This window comes from Danio rerio, chromosome 21, assembly GCF_052040795.2.
Source record: "Danio rerio strain M-AB ecotype USA chromosome 21, GRCz13ab, whole genome shotgun sequence".
Lineage (NCBI taxonomy): Eukaryota > Metazoa > Chordata > Actinopteri > Cypriniformes > Danionidae > Danio > Danio rerio.
Window position 1 is genome coordinate 9,064,560 of NC_141041.1, and position 21,282 is coordinate 9,085,841.

Sequence of the window (21,282 nt, forward strand, 5' to 3'; positions counted from 1 at the left end):
ATTGATCATATTAAAACAAAGAAAACAATCTGAAGTTGTTGTTTTTAGGTTATTCATACCATGATTTTACTGATCCGGCTCGCTTGGGAATAGATTTCCTCCATGTGGCCCCTGAGCTAAAATGAGTTTGACACCCCTGGTCTATGCAGATGCACTCAAAGCATGCAGAAGCTATTACAGGTAGTTTGTTTGGATTTACAATTTAAATGTAATTGGCATTTTTTTCTGTAAATGGCTGACAGTATTTCTTTTACAATAATTTAAATTTAAACACTAATATTGACATCCTCAAACCCACACCTAAAACCTTATTTTCTTTAATTCCTGTGTGCCTCTTTCTTCAGAAACTGCTTAAGGCTGTGTGTAAGTGCTGTTTTGACATGAACTCTACTCTGCACATGTATGTCATTGATCCTGGTGTGATCGCCTGTTTCCAGAGCGTCCAAAAGAGCGGATAATCCGATGTGTCTGATAAATGTTCATCTGTCTGTCCTGACACTGAGCTGAACCCAGAGGTGCTGAGGCTGCTGAATGATGAGGAGCTACCACTGAACCAGCACTCCATCAGCCTGAGGTTCTGCTTTCTGTGTGTGTGTGTGTGGCTGTAAAACGACAAGCTAGAGTGCACATTCATTCATTCTTAGTCTCTATTTCAGAGGTCGCCACAGCAGAATGAACTGCCAATTATTCCAGCATGTTTTACGCAGCACATGCCCTTCCATCTGCAACCTAGTACTGGAAAACACCCTTATACACTCATTCACACACACAGACTCAAACACTATAAAGAATTTAATTTACTCAATTCATCTATAGCGCATGTCTTTGGACTGTGAAGGAAACCAGAGCACCCGGACAAAACCCACACAAACATAAGGAGAACATGCAAACTCTAGTCAGATATGCCAATTGGCCGAGCCAGGATTTGATCCAGTGACTATTTTGCTGTGAGCCGACAATGCTAAACACTGAGCTATCAAGAGCTGAAATGTATATGGAAAAATGTACAATCACGATAATAAAATATGCAATATCCATATCGCAGAGAAGTGTGTTAAATTTAATTTAATTTATGTGCCAAGCATTTGTGTACTTCATGCATAGGTTAACCAAATCTGGCCAATCAGACAGGACCTTACTATCTTTTGCACCTTGAAAGCTTTTTTTTTTTTTTTTTTTTTTTTTACACCTTACACCAGCCACTATGGTAGATTTCCAACGTTACTAACCACTTGCCATTTTCACTAGCCACAATTTTGTTGTTTTAAAGAAAATATTTTATATGAATAAATGCAACTTTGACATGCTAAAATGACTTAACTTAGATGTTGTGTTGTCCACATACCTCCTCATTCATTTAACTTTTTGTGTGTGTTGTGTATGAGCTTCCTCACTGGGCATGAGCAAATGGGTTGCCGCATTGCAATTGGTTTTTATTTCACATGACTTTTCAGGGCTCAAAATTAGGGATTTACCAAATTTATCTCTGACCACACAAAAATAAATAATTATTTCTTAGCAACACATTTTGAATGCATCGAAACAAGCAAACTATAGCTGCATACGCGTACTTTTTATTCAACAAAACTTTTTTTTTTTAAATTTACATTTTAAAAAGATCTATTGTCATGTATCTAAAATATGCAAAGTATCGGTCCTAGTCCCAGATCAGCAGTTAGTACACATAAATGGGGAGTTAACCTCATATTAAAGCAGTACTATTGTAAAAAAAAAAAAAGATAATTAAACTATATTAACAAAAATAACTAAGGAAAAGAAAGCAGGCAAAACATACCATGTGTGATAATGAAAGGATGATCACATGCACACGGTAATGTTAGGCCTGTTAATAATCTGTTCAAAAATAATTCAAACGAAAGCACTGACTGCTGCTGCTTACAAAAGTATATATATATATATATATATATATATATATATATATATATATATATATATATATATAAAGTTTTTTTTTTCTTTTTAAATCTTGAGCTCTTAAAAGCAGCAGGACTGTGGGTGCACGATCGTCACTTTTTCTCTATAGTCTATTTCAAAGAGAACCGATCGCACTAGTTGCATTTCCTCTACACAGGGTTGTTTCGCGCAACATCACTTGTGCGAGCGAGTAATCATCCTCTCATAAGGTATTTGCCCGATTTCTTTTGCTCGCACGAACACAGTTATTTTTGTCAGTCGTGCTGCTTCTCGATTCTAAGCTCACATTTGCACGCATATTGGGCCATCCATATTGTTGAACCCTGCTTTACGAAAACTACTATTTAAAAATTCTTTCCAACCAGCCAAAGTGACCAGTGAACGGTTGTCTTACCCGCCAGAGCTGAAATCTACCCACATTTGGTGGGTGTTAATGTCAAGCCCTGAGTATGATCATTACATATACTGTACATAAATTATACATATACTGTACATAAATTATACAGTATATTTATATATATATATATATATATATATATATATATATATATATATTTGTATTTGTATATGTACTATGTTCATATATCACTTTTTTTCATTGCTAGTAAAGTAATGTTTTGGAAGTTATTTATATCAGTTATTGCAACTCAACAATTTCACATATTGCATATTTTACCCAGTATCGTGTAGCCCTACGTCAAAAAAACTGATTGTCTCCTCCCATCTGGACCAAAAAGCTGCACGTAAACACACCAAACAGATCACAAATATTCATGTGGTCTAAAACATTACAGCATGAGTGGATGTTTCTTTCCATACTGAATGTGAAACTAGTGCTGCACACATACAAACCATAAACAAAGAAACATTTACGCACCATTTTCACAGTACTTCTGGCTTCAAACAGAGATACTGACCTGTGCAAACATGTCTTTTAATCTGATATTCCATATTGTTTGCAAATATTCCTTGAATGCAACAAAATGGCAGCCGGTTCCTTTGTGTTGCCTCTTATGCAGAGTTCGGACTGCACGATTTTAGCCCTGATTTTGATTTGACGACAGGTTTTGAGAAATCGCTGATAATTGCACGACATCACATGCAAATCGCTGCTCGTTCACATGAGTAACAATCACACATTGTGTACTATCAAAGACATGATCTGAGAGAATCGCCGATGCCTGTAAGATATTTGGCATGCTAAATATCTAGTCCTGTCGGTAATTCAAAATCATGCCGTGTGAAATGTGTTCTGATTGAAAATAACATTGGCGATCCCCTACAGCCGATGAAAGAGCAGCATTTAGTGTGGGTATTTGCAGGCCAGTGGAAGGCTGGGGGAGATGTTAAAAGGGCTTCTTTTCAGTCTCTTTGGACCCAAGAAATGGGGGAAAAACGAGAGTAAATTTGGCCTAAATTGGTGTCTGTTTGACGTCTCATCTGAGCAATATCACAACCAGGTTGAAAAAGAAAAGAAGGTATTGCTAATTCCCTTCAAAGCCAGGTGAGCAAAATAAGTACATTTTCTACCCCACTAAAGGTGTCATTCTTATTATGTAGTTAATAACAAAAGATATACTACATGACCTCACGTTGTTTCCATGCAACTTCTTAAGTGTGTTTGGTTGTGAGATGTAGTTTGGACAAAGTTGTCGGTGATTCTTCCTATTGTAAAAGTCATGCAGTGTGAACCCCCCTGTCGCCGATCTATTTTGCAGTGTAAACAAAGCAGCAATAAAACGCTACCCCAGACAGTGAAGCAGTGTGAAAATCTATGACGCGACTACTTTTGAAAATCATACAGTCTGAACTCGGCATTAGTTTCATCACTTCAATGTTTGTTCTCAAGGTCTGATTCATAGCTGAACAGCCAATCAGTGCACTCCGTTTCACCAACAGCTGACACTGATTTTACATGCTGACTCAAGCAAACTCTCTCCGACTTTAATCCGAACAAAGATGATGTATGGACATAAGCGCAATTCCAGATCAATTGAGAATCAAATTATTTTGAGGATTTAAAACAGAGATTACGATTTTTTTATTCAGATTCTGACAATTTTATTTGCAGCAATCTATTTTTTTGTCACAAAATACTGTTTTATTTTGTCTTTGAATTTAAATAGTAATTTGAACGAATCATAGATAATGGGCTCTATTTTGACGGTCCATGCGCAGAGCACAAAACGCAGGGCGCAAACGCTTTCAGGGCCTGTCAGAACGCATTTTTGCTTATTTATGGACGGGAAAATCCGCTTTGCGCCGCGGCGCATGGTCTAAAAGGGTTGAGTTATTTTCTTAATGAGTTATAGGTGTGTTTTGAGAATAAACCAATTAGAGTCTCATCTCCCATTCCCTTTAAGAGTCAGCTGCGTCGCGCCAAGAGCGCATTCGCTATTTACATGACGTAAAGTAAGTCTAAGTGGAAAAACTGAGCATTTCACTAGCAAACAGTTAACAGTTTTTTTAACAGAAACAGAGCATCTACTGCGTGAGAATGAGAGATAATGGAACTACTTTCACTTTCGCTCTTGGATAGGGAAACCTTTACACACAGACATCAATTAGTCTATAAATAAATAATTGCATTTGTTAAGCGCAAATATTTATTTCAAAACTATTTCTAAATTCAGTTCTAATTTCCACCAAACGAATAAATTAACAATATTAACGAAGTATGCTCAAAAACCTGAGTTATATCCTAAAACCCATGCTGTGCCCCTTATGGTCTAAAACCTGACAGGTGGGCAAATCTAAGCTTGTTTTTATTAAAAACAAATATAAATATGGATATAATAAATAATAATGCTAATAATAATAACATTATACAAAAGCAAATTGTTATGAATGAACTGAAAAAGCCTCCCGATATGAAGAAGACATAAAACCAGTGATTTTTCATATTTATGTAGGCTAGAAAATAATATGTTTTGTAATATTTTAATCCTTTATATTTATATCCTATCTATTCTTATTATATCCTATATATATGCTTAATATTAAAAAATTTTCATATGTAAAGATATTTGCCTATTGCTCTCTTGTGCGTATTAAGCAGTGTGTAAGCGAGGCACAACTCTGCACTGGAGTTTAGACCGGGTTTGTTTTGGTCTAATGAAAAATCTATTTTAGTTTCTCAAAATAGCAACGCGCCAGCCGTGCGCCTCAGAACGCCTTCCTTTTTAGACCAGAACGCCTATGGGCGCACATATGAGCGCTAATGCATTTGCTATTTAAACAGCGTAGCGCAACGCCTCAAAACTACTTTTGCGCCAAGCTGAAACTAGCAAACAAGTATTGTGCCGCGCCTTGCGCCACATTGTGCTGGGTGTATGATAGGGCCCTAAGTCACTCATAAAGACTTCACGTATTTCTTAAAGGTATAGTTCACCCAAAAAAGTACACACTATTTACTCACACTTAAAAAAGACGATATTTTGAAGAAAGCTGAAATTCTGGAACAATTTACTTCCATACTAAGAAAAACAGATACCATGGAAGTTGATGCATACCGGTTTCCAGCTTCTTTTTTTTAAATATGGTCTTTTGTGTTCAACTGAAGAAAGTCAGTCAGGTTTCAGTAGATGATAACAGAATTTTCAGCTTTAGGTGAACTATACCGTTAACGAATGAATCAGCATTTTTTGAAGAATCACTTGAATCTGTGACAAGTACTAATGTTATCAGTTGCTTGTCGCCACCTATTGGTTTAATATCGTAATTGCTAAAGTCCTATTTGAAGCATCAAGTTGTTTACAAACAAAGTTTTTGATTGCTTAGCAAAACGTCAATGTTTATTTCCTAACTATAAACATATCCCTGCATGTCTATGACAGTTTAAACATTTATAGCTAATAACAATGACTAATAAGACTGAAGCTGTTTTATTCATACATGTCGAATGCACTCTCTGGATCAAACGCTGATTGAATACCGCTGTGAAGCTTTAATAAACATGCAAATCATGATCATTTGTAATCAACATCTTGTGGGTGTTTGAATCGCGATTGCAGTTTTTTTGAACAATTAATCATTCAGCTCGAGTGTGTGTGTGCGTGTGTGTGGAGCCACCAGTCAGAGTTGCAGCTCTCGCTCATTACTGTTTCTCCTCATGATGTTACAGTACTCAGTCCCGCAGGAGAGAGTATTTATATCAGGCTCTGTAAGCAGAGGCAGCAGCTCCTCCACACAGCTGAGACCCACAGCAAAACAAACTTCACCCCAAAAAACTACAGCTTACGTAACGGAAATAAGCCTGTTTCCTCTGCCCTTAAATCACTGCTGCATTAAGACATTATTTGTATGACAATTATGCACATTTGTCCTCATGACCATGATGCAATTAAAGCGTACTTTTGTGCTTTTCATATAAACTCCAATAAATTAGCATATTTATTTTGTGAAGCTGAACTAATATGATCATGCAGTAGCATAGAAATATAAAAGGAGGTTCTTTATTTTGAGAATATTGATTTATAGATGTTACACCATTATAAAAATATAGTATATAATGTGTAATTTACAAAAATACTAACAAATGTATATATATATTTATATATATATATACACACACACACACACACACTGTATGTGTGTGTGTGTATATATATATACACACACACTGTATGTGTGTGTGTGTGTGTGTGTATATATACACACACACTGCATGTGTGTGTGTGTATGTATATATATATATATATATATATATATATATATATATATATACTGTGCGTGTGTGTGTGTGTGTGTATATTAAGAATTTTGAGTGAGATGTTGTACATTTTATATGCATTTATATTTATATATTTACATTACTATATGATAATAAATGTGTTATAGGGGCATGATAAAAATAATTATAATAATAAAACAATTAATAAATAATAACAACTCAGGAATTTAACAGAACTTCTGTTCTAAAGTCTACATTGTAGAAACGCTTTAGAAATAAAATCGAATTGAATTAATCGATTCAAACAATAAATATTAAATCTATGCTTTAAAATTTTAGGTGTATTTATTTTAAGTTGCATTTAACTTTTTTTCACATATTAGCATATTTAAGTTGGTATAAATTTATTTAAAAAGAAACAAACCTATTCTGTTTGCAAATTTTGGTGTGTATGTTAATTCATTTATGTGTACATTCACCGGAGAATGACACGCGATGTGGTAAAAATGCTGCAATGTTGAGGTCACAACTGACATTGCACAAACAGTTCACAGCAGTTCGTTCACTTGTCCTTTGTGACTTATAGCTGTGAACCAATAAACGTACACTCGCCGGCCACTTTATTAGGTACACCTGTCGAACTGCTTGTTAAAGCAGTCAAATTTCTAATCAGCTAATCACATGGCAGCAACTTAACACATTTAGGCATGTAGACATAGTCAAAACGATCTGTTGGAGTTCAAACCAAGCATTAGAATGGGGAATAAAGGTGATATAAGTGACTTTGAACGTGGCATGGTTGTTGGTGCCAAACGGGTTGGTCTGAGTATTTCAGAAACTGCTGATCTACTGGGATTTTCACGCACAACCATCTCTAGGGTTTACAGAAAATGGTACGGAAAAAAGAAAATATCCAGTGAGCGGCAGTTCTGTGAGTGCAAATGCCTTGTTGATGCCAGAGGCCAGAGGAGAATGGCCAGACTGGATCCAGCTGATAGGAATGCAACAGTAACTCAAATAAGCACTCGTTACAACCAAGGTCTGCAGAAGAGCATCTCTGAATACACAACATGTCCAACCTTGAGGCGGATGGGCTACAGCAGCAGAAGACCACATCTGGTGCCACTCCGAGCAGCTAAGATCAGGAAACTGAGGCTAAAATTGGCAACAGGCTCAACAAAATTGGACAACAGAAGATTGGAAAAACGTTGCCTGGTCTGACGAGTCTCGATTTCTGCTGCAACATTCAGATGGTAGGATCAGAATTTGGCATCAACAACATGAAAGCATGGATCCATCCTGCCTTGTATCAACAATTCAGGTTGGTGGTGGTGGTGATGTAATGGTGTGGGGAATAATGTCTTAGCACAATTTGGGCCTATTAGTAAAAATTGAGCATCGTGTCAAAGCCACAGCCTACATGAGTATTGTTGCTGACCATGTCCATCCCTTTATGACTACAGTGTACTCTTTTTCTGAAAGCTACTTCCAACAGGATGTCCATGTCATAAAGCGTAAATCATCTCAGACTGGTTTCTTGAACATGACGATGAGTTCACTGTACTCAAATGGCCTCCACAGTCACCAGAACTCAATCCAATAGAGCACTTTTGGGATGTGGTGGAATGGGAGATTCACATCACGGATGTGCAGTCGACAAATCTGCACTGTGATGCTATCATGTCAATATAGACCAAAATCTCTGAGAAATATTTGCAGTACCTTGCTGAATCTACGCCACGAAGGCTTAAGGTAGTTCTTATAGCAAAAGTGGGTTCAACCCAGCACTAGTAAGGTGTACCTAATAAAGAGGCCAGTGATTTTGTATTTATTTATTTATTTGTTTATTTGTTTATTAATATTTGCATTAAGTCTACATTATTACAAAAACTTGAGAGGGTTCTAAGGTGCCTTCATAAATACATTGGAATAATGAGAAGTTTCTTAATAATAATATTAATATCAATTATAATGATAATGTTGCAGCATCCGCATCCGCAGTGTAAAACATCCTGGATAAGTTAATGTTTCATTCTGCTGTGGCGACCCCGGATTAATAAAAGAGCTAAGCCGAAAAGAAAATGAATAATGATAATGATAATTCAACAAAATAAGAAACATAAAAAATATTGGTGAAGAAATAAGCAATCTTAAGGAATTATTTTTTTAGTTTTATATTTTTCAAGTAGCATTTAACAGATTTTTTTAATATAAAATCATGAACAAATGATCAATAAACTAACTAAAAAAATTATGAGGGCTGAAAGAGTTTATTCTGCTTCTAACACACACACACACACACACACACACACACACACACACACACACACACACACACACACACACACACACACACACACACACAGAAAGATGAACTGTCCAAATACTTGAGTAGGACACATTTGACCTTGTGGCTGTTTTCATGACCTCGTGTCTCATTTAGATTCAGCTTTAGTTTCCTAATGATGAATGGGGGTTTAGTTTTATGGAGTGGTATTGTACGCGATGGGAAAGAAATAATTGTTTTAATTCGTTAGCTCAGATGTTCAGCCAGTGCTCCGTCCTCTGCCTGTGCATGCCGGAAATGAGCTGGACGCAAACACTGTAAACCAGACGGCCAAATTAACCAAATCAGCATCACTAATCAACACGCCGGAGCCAAAGCCTCAGTCACACACAGACACACACAGACACACACACACACACACATATTAATACACACGCGCACGTCAGCAACAAATCTGCAGTTTAATAGATGGAATTATGGGATTACGTGCGCTAGACTGAGCCGTCGGAGAGGTGATGTTATGGGCTGTTTTCTCTGAACTCGGCTCTGTGGGTGCTCATGAAAAAGCTCTAATGTGATACGAGGTCAGAGGATTATTTCAGCCACATTTTTTAAATTCACTTCATAAGGAACAAACCAAAATAAACAGCAACTTCAAACCTGAAAAAAATACTGGTGTCTTATAAATATGCAAATGTTAATATTTTAATAAACTTGATTTCTGTGCAGTTGAGAACTAATTCTAAACTAAAACTAATCTTTTTTTTTTTAACTTGGAAGTTAGCCTGTTTTGTTCATTAAAAATATCGGGATAGATGTAATATTGCATTTGCTTACGCCTACATTATTTTCGACCATTAAATAATAATTAAAAGGCATATTTCAAATCCATGTTGAGTTTATTTATTCATTTATTTTCCTACGGTTTAGTTCCTTATTTATCAGAGCTCACCACAGCGGAATGAACCGCCAACTTCCAGCATGTGTTTCACACAGCAGATGCTCTTCCAGCTGCAACCCAGTACTGGGAAACATTCAAACACTCACACACACACACACAAATTGGCCAATTTAGTTTATTCAATTCATGTCTTTGGATTTTTGGGGGAAACGGGAGCACCAGAATGGGGAAGTCCCAGAGTAAAATGAGAAAATATGATACATCAGTGTTTTAACATGGAAAACCGTCTTTACGCTGTTTTCATCTGTTTTTATATAATTTGTTTTTATTTTATTTATACTTGTCTCTTTTATTACTGTTTATGTAAATCACTTTGAATTGCCACTGTGTATGAAATGTGCTATATAAAAAATTGCCTTGCCCTGCTTTATTTTACATAATGTATCTTTTTTTTATTATTAGAAAATTATGTTAAATAACTAATTATTTTCTATTATTACATGAATAAAAAAAACATATTTTGGTATACATTCAAGTTTTATATAAAATATATTGATGGATATTTTTATAAACAGTTTTATTAATAACATAACTGAATGAATATCATTAATTAATTTTTTGGAGTTTTTTTTGTTTCATCTGGATCCAGTAAAATAGCTAATCTGATTTTTTGTAGAGTTTCTTTTGTTTATTTTGTTTCCAAATTAAAAAAAAATCTAAAAATACTAAATAAATGTACATAGATTTTATATAAAACATGAATATTAAAATATAAGCTATTTTGATTGATTAATTATTAGTAATCTAATAATTAATAATAATTATTAATTTAACAATTATATTTGATTATAATTATTATTTTTATTACACTGTATGTATAATAAAAATTGCATACATATAACATAAATGTATATATATATATATATATATATATATATATATATATATATATATATATATATATATATATATATATATATATATTAGTAGTAGATGCTAGAAAAATCAAGCCAAAGTAGAAACAGTGATAAAACAGTGTGATGTCTAACCATGAGGAAGTCGGTGAGTTCAGCGTTGAGAAGCTCCTTCAGCTCTCCTTTGCTCAGTTTGTATTTGTCTCCTTCACTGCCGGAGTAGTTGTGGAAGACGGTGATCAGCGCATCCATTGCTCCCTCCAGTTTACTGGGCATGACGGACACAGAGAACCTGTGGAGAACAGGCATAAGCTGTTTACATCGACCACACCCTCCATAATCCAGTCAAAACTGCACTAACACACACACACACACACACACACACACACACACACACACACACACACACACACACACACACACACACACACACACACACACACAAAAAAAGACTGGGTTATTTTAACCCAATGCTATGTCAAATACGAACAAACACAACAGTTGGGTTTAAAAATTGTACTTTTAATTTAACGTAAAGATTTGTGTGTGTCCATATTTGAGCCAACACTGGGTTATTGCAACCCAGCATTTTAAAGGTGTACAGTCATTTTTTAACCAAGGTTTGTATCTTGTTTGGTTATGAGGAAAAATAGTTTCTAGCTAATAATATATTACCAGTTTAAATCATTTTGATTTCACTGAATATTCTTTTATTGAAACTGTATTTGATAATGTTGTTATTGGACCAACTCAAGTTTACTTAGTTGCATACTTGCATTTTTTTAGGTTGCCACATACAAATTTATTGGATGGAAATCCTGCACTTCATTACATTGAGTTTGGCCTTTTTTAACTTATTGTTTACTCAACAAATAATGTTTGCTGTTTGTTCAAACTACCTATTTAAAATGAGCGGAAACAACATAATTTTTGAGTTTTTTTAGGGATAACTTAATTGTTTTATGTTCAATCCACTTAAACGTGTAAAAACGAATAAGTTAACTTAATTATTTCATGTTGAACACAAATCAATTGCATCCAGCATTGTTTACAGTGTTGGGTCAAAAATAGACAAACCTTTGAATAATTTTTACTCTTAAATTTAATCTATGGTTGAGTTTGTCCATATTTGAAACATCATTGTGTTACAACAACCCATACATTTTTTGTTTTAAGAGTACGGCTTGTTTTGTCAGCTTAATATTTACACCACCAAACACATTTTGATTGTGCTACCACAGTAATACTATGGCAATGATTATTTAGTAACATTAGATGTGACGATAGCTACAGTAAAACTTCTTATTGTGCAAGTAAACCAATTAAAGTCAATTAAAAATAAGAATCATCATTTAAGTATCAAGCAAACCTAAAGTTTGTTGCAGAGGAGAGAAAAAGAAAGTGTTTTACCTGGTTGAGAGTTGAGAGATGAAGGCGTGTACGTGTGTGTTGTTGAAAAGACTGTTTTGAGGAGTGTGTGCAGTTGTTTATGAGGAGACCTGTGCTGGAAAAGACTCTCCTCTGTCACTGTGACTCAGGTGTTGCACCATAGTAACTGTGTGATCCTGATCCACACCCACACACCACACCTGCACACAAAACACAGGCCAAATTAAAGACCAGAGGCCTCCTGAGAGATTTCCACAATGACACTTGTAGAGCTATCTTTATGGGGACTTCTCATAGACGTAATGATGTTTATACTGTATATTCCATCCCACTACCCCTTAACCAACCCTCGCAGGAAACAATCTACATTTTTACATATTCATTCTGTGTGATTTATGAGCCGTTTTCCTTATGGGGACCAAAAAAATGTCCCGACACTTGAAAATTTGCTGGTATTGCTATACTTCTTTCCTCATTTCCTGATTTTAGTCGCATTACTGAAGTGCAATACAGACATGTAAACACCACAATCAAACTATTGCTGTCATTTACAGTGCTAAATTTGTAAATTACAAAGTCTTAGAACAGATTGAGGTAAAGGATCTGGCAAGTTACCAGAGGCAGGATAGTTGTCACTGATGAAAGTGAATATTCAATCGGAAGTCTCTGATGGACATCCAAGCACCGGGAGTCATAGCAGGACGCTAGCACGGTGAATCAATCAGCATCTGAATACCAAAACAGTCAGTAAAGGCAACACGTACACGACAGCAACTACCTGAATGTACTAAAGTTTACAAAAACTCAAAACTTCCACACTTACTGTCACTTCTAACCATAAGAGTTTACCCATTAGAAAAAAAAGGACGGCAACACCGATGATGCATACCGAGTTACCAAGCGCGCTCAATTGTTATACTTCCTAACCGCAATCTGATAGGTTCAAATCCTTAACACGACACAGCAAATAGCAACTACAGTGATCGTCAACCAGGTCCTCATAGGCTCAACAAATAAGCAGTACACCAGCCAACAGCCATAAAGGGCTATTCCACCCTGCTACATACAGTACATTTATGAATTGTGCTCTACACAGGTGAGTGGGCTTGCCAAACCACCCGTAAATACGCTCCCTCTCCTTACTCCATCACTTATTTCTCTGAGCACTAATAGTTGCTTTGTATAATTAGTACTACTTGTGTGTATCACCTCTTTTTGTTGAATTAATGAATGCCTGCTCAATAGTATGTTGCTTTGGACAAAAAACATCAGCTAATTGACAAAGTAAATGCTGTGTAAAATCAGTATCACATTACACACTACGTGTAAAGCTGTACACAAGAACAAAATCAAATTTTTTTTAAAGCAAATGCCTTTGATTGTGATTATTACGATAGACAATGTCTAATGTCTCCGAGACATGTTGGTGTTTTGACATGACAGAGGTCCCCAGGGCTCACTGGACCCCACATGGGGCCTCACATACACCCGAGTCCAAAGGGCCCACCTTCATGTCACAACACAGCAGGAGTCCTGAAGTCTGACATCTCACTTCACTCATCTCTGCAGTTCAAATGGTCAAAGTTAAAAATATATGTCAAATTATACAGTGACGCCTGCCTCATCATGTCCGTCTAAAATCGGCTCATCAGCATCTCTGTTCTAGATGCATGCAAAAGAGCTCCATTTTGTTCATTAAGTCATTGCAACTGATCAAATAACAAGGCCTATTACCTCCAACAGGGGAATTAGAGAGCGAGTGCGGGAGAAGAAAGGAGATGATTGTTAATGTTCTTCTCATCAGCTGACTGGAGCGCATTTATTTAATCATATGATTATCAGTGACTCATGGTACTAGAAGAACAGATGGAGAGAAAAAAAGATGGGTATGATTGAAGGCTTGCGTGGTTATATGTAGAATTTTTGGTGATGATTTTTATTACTTTAGTAAAACTTTTAAAGATCAGTTCACCCAGAATTCTTGGTGATTATTTACATTTTTTTCAGTAGAACTTTAAAGGATTAGTTCACTCAAAAATACAAAGTTGTGTTCGCTTATCTTCCACAAATTAGGATAATTTACATGAAATCCAGGAGCTCTGTCCAGGGCCGGATTAACCAATGGGCATAAGCATAGGAGCCCGTGCGCACTTAAGGCCCCTGTCAGGGAGGAAAAAATGCAGATTTTGAAGTGTCTATTTAGGCTAAGTGCAAATAGTGCACCTCGTTAGAACAAGCTAGTTAAGCGATTCATGCCCATCACTGTTTGATTGACAGAGACAACACAACTAAAGAGAGTAGTAGACAGCAGTGTAAGTCGCGTAGTTTGTAAAGTGCATGGCAACATGTTTTGACGCGATCGATCATGAACCCGGTTTCAAGATCAGCGTTTGATGAACACGTTCTTCTTTTTATCCTCTACATATCAGATATTCATCAGGAAGACAAGTAGGAATCATTAATAAGCAAGTGTATTATGGAAGACTCAGATTCATAGAACTGAGGTGTTATTTCCAAGTCATATGCATTATAAGCTTTTAGAAGTTGTACATTAAAAAATACCCTTAAATATAAATTTTTAATACTGCTTTAGAGAACTTGAACAAGTAAATTAAAATCCATAAATTTTTTTACTAGTTGTATTAGTTTTTTTAATCAAAGTGCGCTTTAAATGCTTTAAAATAAGTTAAAACTTTGTAGACTACAAATATATACTGTTTATCGTTTATTTAAAAAATGTGGCCGATTAATTTTATTTTAAAAAATATGATATTAATCTTTTTTTTTTTATTTTACTATAGGGTTGCAGCTAGGTCAGGGGCCAACAAGACACTGTGCCCAGGGGCCTCTGAATTCCTAATCTGGGCCTGTTTCTGACCCTCCATAGAAAGAAATGGTGCCAAGATGTTTGAAGTTAAGGAAATAAAATGTTTTTTTTCCTTTTTATTTTATTTTCTCATCCTAATTAGCAATAGTTTGCTCTGCCTGAACTGTATCTTAAATAGGGCTGCACATTATATCGTTAAAGCATTGATATCACAATGTATGCATCCGCAAGGGTCACATTACATAGATATGCAATGTTGAATTAGGATTATATTTGAGCAAAAGTCACAGTTCAGAACACAAGATTTAAGCACAACGGAGTGAAATTCTATAGTTTGCATGTTTTTAAGGCCTGAGAGAGATTAAAGTATTCAAGGATAAGACCCTTTGCCAATTGGAAGTTTAATAAAGAATAATAATATTGCATTATGTTTACAATAAAGACTCTGCAGAGTAATTTTTACATTTATATATGCAAAACAACAAAGGGTGCACTGCTTATTTCACTTTCATCTTTGCTTTATTACATTTATCTATGTTTGTAATTTGTAACGTTTTATGCATTGCAGAATCCTCCTAATCAATCTAAAATCAATCTAAATGAATACATTTGGTAACACTTAAGGGACCAATGTTCACTATTAAATAAGTGCTTATGTGTTATTTAGATATTGGCTGCTTTTTAGTACTTATAAACTAAATATTATGCATGATCTTATTCTACATCCCTAACCCAATACCCATACCTTAATATCTGTTAATAATTAGCAAAGTAAGAGTTAGTTTACTGAAAAATAAAGTCACATGGTTTGCTAATACCGAGAAGTGAGAAGTGACATTAAAATAAAGTGTGGCAATAAATTCTCTCCAAATAGTGCCATTCAGTCATTTGGGGAAATTATAGATACAATATATTGCAAATCGCAGAAAAAAAAATATCGCAATGTCCAATTTTTCCAATGTGATACAGCCCTAATCTTAAATTTAATAAATTAAATAATAGATAAAACAAACATACATGAACACCCCATAATTGTTCATACCATTGTGAATGCATAATCGTGCCCTGCAGTCTATGCAGAAAAATATTCAGTCATCAGTTCAAGACATAATAGTTTACATATGCATTTCTTGTAAAATAGGTATTTAAATATCCTTGAAGCAAAGTACAATTAGATGCATAGTTTCTATTTTAATAGATACCTATGCTTGCACATGGAAGTTAAGCAGTAAAATAATTAGTGCAAGTTTGGTTAGCACCGTCACCTCATAGGCCGCTGGCTTGAGTTCCAGCTGGGCCAGTTGGCATGTCTGTGTGGAGTTTGCATGTTCTCCTTTTCTTCGGTTTCCCCCACAGTCCAAAGACATGCGCTATGGGTGAACTGGGTAAACTAAATTGTCTGTAGTGTATGAGTGTGTGTGAGAATGCGAGAGTTTATGAGTGTTTCCCAGTACTGGGTTGCGACTGGAAGGACATCCAGAGTTCTTCAAGATTCTTTGGATTCATCTTCAACGCCTCCTCCTTTATTTTACCCCAGAAATGCTCAATAATGTTCATGTCTGGTGACTTTGACCTTCTTTGCTTTCAGGAACTTTGATGTGGAGGCTGAAATTAAAATGTCTTGATACATATGGCTGTTGATGTTGCCATCCACTCTGCAGATCTGTGTCGTACCCCCATACTAAATGTAACCCCAAACAATGACTTTTCCTTTACCAAACTTGACTGATTTCTGTGAGAATCTTGGGTCCATGCGGGATCCAGTAGGTCTTCTGCAGTATTTGTGATGATTGGGATGCAGTTCAACAGATGATTCATCAGAAAAATCTACCTTCTGCCACTTTTTTAAGTGATCAACTAGAAGTCAAGTTTTTATTTGTTGCTCTACTAGGATCAACAACAAGACTTTTGTCAGGTAGTGTACATATCCTCTGCATAATTTGTTAATGCAGCAAGGGTATAGTTTTAAAAAAATGTAAATGTAAAGTGTTGTATTTCAATGTGTGCAAACTGAAAAGAAAATTTAAAAATATATATATATATATTGGCAAAAAAAAAAAATAACAAGAGTAGGCTTTGATTTCATGGCAAATTTAAAGCGCTGAAAACTTTGAATTAAAAATGTGATGTGTTTGAATGAAATGTATTAATGTGGTTCACCCAAGCGAGTGTAACCCCGCCGGTCCAACAACACCCATGTGAGTAAATGACCTTCCGCATGTGAGTTGGTTGCTCTACCAAGGAAGCTCAAGACCATAACCTATAGCATCTGTCGCCAGAGCAACTTTAGAGGTCAAAGGAGTGAGGTTTACCTGCACAGCACTTCACTAATTGGCCTCTGCTAGTCACCCCCCATAAACCTCACTCCCATCCAGGTCACGGCACCAATGTAACCCCGACGGTCCTACGCCACCCAATATGCTCAGAGCATGGAATTGAATCGGCGACCTTCCATATGGGAGTCGGTTGCTTTACCAAGGAGGCTAAAGACCATGGCCTCTAGTGTCTGTCAAAAGGGCACCTTTAGTGGTCAGAGGAATGAGGTTTAACTGCATATCACTTCACCAGCTGGCCTCTGTTACATGAGCATACGTATTACACAAACAAACAATACCCAAAAATATAAACACTACACACACAGAGGAGAGTGGGCTTGACGAACCCCCTGTAGAAACACTCTTCTCTCTATAAAAATAAAACTCTCCCCTCCTTCACTTAATTCTTCGAGCAGTTGCTTTGTATAATTAGCACTTCATGTGTGTATTGCCTCTTCTTGAGTCACTCAATGCCTCCTCAATTGTAAGTTGTTTTGGACAAAAGCTTCTGCTTAATGACTTAATGTAAATGCGATAGTCAATTTATAATTCGATCAGTGCCTGTGTCTCCTGATACATCTTCACATGCAGGAAGCTAAAATCATCTTTTATGTTCTCCTGAAAACATGAATGGGCAAGTAGGCTATATTAACACTAGTTATCATTTTAAGATAAACTACGCCAAGAAAGTACTCTTAAACTGAATGGATTCTGATTGACTGCATGTTTTCAATCCTTCATCTGCTTGAAAAATCATTTTGAAACTGTGTCCGACAGTATAGTGTATTTAGTGGAGTTGTTTTTGCTTTATTCAGTCTGGTTCACCTTGTTCAGAAAGGTTGAGTGCTTTGATTGGAAATTCAAGCAACATCCTCCGAGCACAAGCGCTTACGTCACGACTATTATTGCTCAAAGGAACAGGACTCAATGACGTAAGCTGCGTTTTTGTTTTTCTAAAACTATGCATCTAAAAAATCCCATGGGGGGTTTCTTCTTTTTAACAAAGCTACAAAGGTTGCCAATTTGTGAAAAATCAAAATCAATTGTTTATTATTCACGTCATCAAGGTGTAAATCTAATAAAACAGAAAGGCCGTCTTAATAAAGCGTGGTGGTGTTTGGAGATCTGTTTCTCCCAGAGGATGGAGACAGGTCTATTTTTTACCTCCTGCTTTTACCTGAGGGAGCGAGCAGTGGGTCAGGACGAGGCTCAGGTGTGCTTCACCTCTAGCCCTCCGAGCTCAAAGTGTTTTCCGTTCATTAAGATGATGAAACGTTTCCCTTCCTACTGCTTGTGTGAATTAGAGTGAGAGAAACTACTGAATTGACATTATGAGCAATGACCCAGATCATCACGCATTAATTCTGCGGTCTAATATATATATATATATATATATATATATATATATATATATATATATATATATATATATATATATATATATATATATATATATATATATATATATATATATATATACATATATACATATATACACACACACACACACACACACATATACACACACATATATATATACACACACACACAAGGTCTCAGCGATTATATTACAGGGGTTGTCTAAACCAGGGGTTCCCAAACTTTTCAGGCCGCGACCCCCAAAATGACAATGCCAGTGAGTCGCGACCCCCAATATATTCTGAGGTGGTTATAAATACAGAAACCTTGCATGCAATGGAGCACACACACCAATGGACCCAAGTCTATTCTTCTTTTAATTTTTTTAATGTATGAGAGCTGTAAATGGGCAACAAAGTTTTACCAGGTGTTATGAAATCTGCTGCATCTGACACTATTGCTGTGTCTTTAATATAATGCAATTACCCCAGGGGTTGCAATCCAATAGAAGTAGTAACTATAAGCTACCATAGTGACTATATGGTATAAACGACTATTTTTTTCTCTTCAGTAGGTTATGGATAAAATATGGTAATTCTTATGGTTTAATAAAAATAAATAGATTTTTGGAAATCACCAGGCGACCCCCCCTTCATTGTCCCGCGACCCCTCGGGGGGTCCCGACCCCCACTTTGAGAACCATTGGTCTAAACAGCATGAAAGTAAACGGCAGAATGCTGCACATAAAGGTTTCATCTCATCTTGAGATGGCAAAGCTCGCTGCTTGTTGTTTTGATAGTGATGTATTTCTGACCTCTAGTGGCCAAACTTCGATAGTGTTATTTTAGATTCATTCATTCATTTTTTTTTTCTTTTAGCTTAGTCCCTTTATTAATCTGGGGTCGCCACAGTGGAATGAACTGCCAACTTATTTAGCATACACTGTAAAAAATTTCTGTAAATTTACGGTGAAAATAAACAGCAAAATACTGTTTTAATGTAAAAACAGCAAGTTGCCATTTTTTACAATGCATCATGGGAAGACTTGCTCACTTCAGTTTGAGTGGTTGAGCAACAACAGTAAGGGCACTGTAATTTAACGGTTTTATACCATATTTTTTTCTGTGTACACAAGACGCCATTTTGGATTATCTACATGAGGTAAGTTTGCAGCTCCATATGTGACTAACTATCTGTAAAGTTTAGTAAAAAAACTACCTGTTAGTTTTTAAAATCACATGTAAACATCCAATAAACACACAACTGCAACAATGATTTGACTGTGTGAATTTGAAAAGCAAGATTAGCATAAGGACTCGGTAACGTTAGTCCTCACATCTCCTGGAGCCTGGATGGATATTTTACCTTAACTTTTAGGAACAGTGCAAATGTTGAACGTTATAATTTGTGGTTACATGAACTGGTACATTGCCCTGCATTTTATGACAGATTTGAACTGCGTGCCTGTTTGAAACTCCAAGGTACTTACAAGAAAGGATAATTGGATAATTTGGATATTTTCGACGAGGTAAGAAGCTATATCTGTAAACGTACTATCTTTAAATTACTTATTAAATTTAAATATCATGCCATAAACATCCAATCAACACATAACCAAAGCACCTGTTTATTTAATTGCAGGATCCGACCGTGTGAATGTCTTGAGAAGAGAAAGGGGGTAACTTTAGCCTAATTTAGCAAGCTAACGATAGCTGGAGGACTCATTTTCACATCACACACAGGTAAGAATGTTAAACCTAGATTTTACATGAACTTTGAGCGAAGATTGTACAGAATCTTTTTTTTTTCTTCATATGGTTACATGTGTAACTTGCATATTTGGTCCATTTTATTACAGATACACCTTTTCATTTGCAACTCCGGTGCTTCTAAAAATAACATTTTAAGATCGAGTGAGACCTTTGTTATTTTTACGTTATTGCAGTTGGTTTATATAGAAATTGACTAGAGTTACGATCAGATTTTATGCTTGGTAACGTTACCTAAAGTGGCAGAGCTTTTAATCTTTTTGATGATGCGAGTAAGGAGTAACTGCTATTATAATGAAAATTCTTTACAATTCATTTTTGACCAATAGATGTCTGCCACCACTGCTAATCTTGAAAAGATGGGTAACCTGCCTGTGACTCCTCAATTGATTCTGCCTGGTAAGTATTTTGTGATTAAGATAGGGAAAAAATCTAATTTGTGTCCCGCTATAGACTTTGCTGGTTTGTATTTGACGAAATAGATTCATTCATTTTTAATTCATTAAAGCAAAGTCTCATTTAGTTAGAAATGTATGTATTTGTTTTGATCTGATACCCAAAGAAATAAACTTGCCTTTTAGAAGCCTAGTTATCCTTTAGTATTACTATTGACATACTATTGTCAATGTTTTAACACATGCTTAAGACATTCTGTCACTTTTCATTATCTTTGAATCTCAGATTACCTGGTTTGATTTCATGTAGTTGCTTATTATAGTTATTTAAATATTTATTTTAATCTTGAAAAATTATATTGTATGGCTTTATCACGTCTTGCATAATTTTATCATGGCCCTTTCTACACCAAGCCTTTCAAAACAAATGATAAATCACAGAATTAATCTCCAGAATAATTCCTAAATAATACTTTAATCAACCAATTTATTAAAGGTTCAGATGATACTTTGGGCCAG

At 35.7% G+C, this 21,282-nt stretch overlaps 2 protein-coding genes across 13 annotated transcripts in view; one reads left to right on the top strand and one right to left on the bottom strand.

Moving 5' to 3' along the window:
- The window catches only part of ap3b1a (adaptor related protein complex 3 subunit beta 1a), a 762,544-nt gene that overhangs the window by 572,991 nt on the left and 168,271 nt on the right, over positions 1 to 21,282 (top strand). The gene's annotated exons all lie outside the window — the stretch shown is intronic.
- s100z (S100 calcium binding protein Z) overlaps positions 1 to 21,282 on the bottom strand; it is a 42,463-nt gene that overhangs the window by 4,819 nt on the left and 16,362 nt on the right. For 4 of the 11 annotated variants that reach the window (XM_087299809.1, XM_087299813.1, XM_087299807.1 and 1 more), the window contains exons 3-4: positions 12,120 to 12,298; positions 10,845 to 11,001 (exon numbers count right to left, since the gene is read on the bottom strand). In XM_087299809.1, the coding sequence (XP_087155935.1) occupies positions 10,845 to 10,985 (141 nt within the window). In that variant the 5' untranslated portion in view covers positions 10,986 to 11,001; positions 12,120 to 12,298. 11 annotated transcript variants of the gene reach the window in all.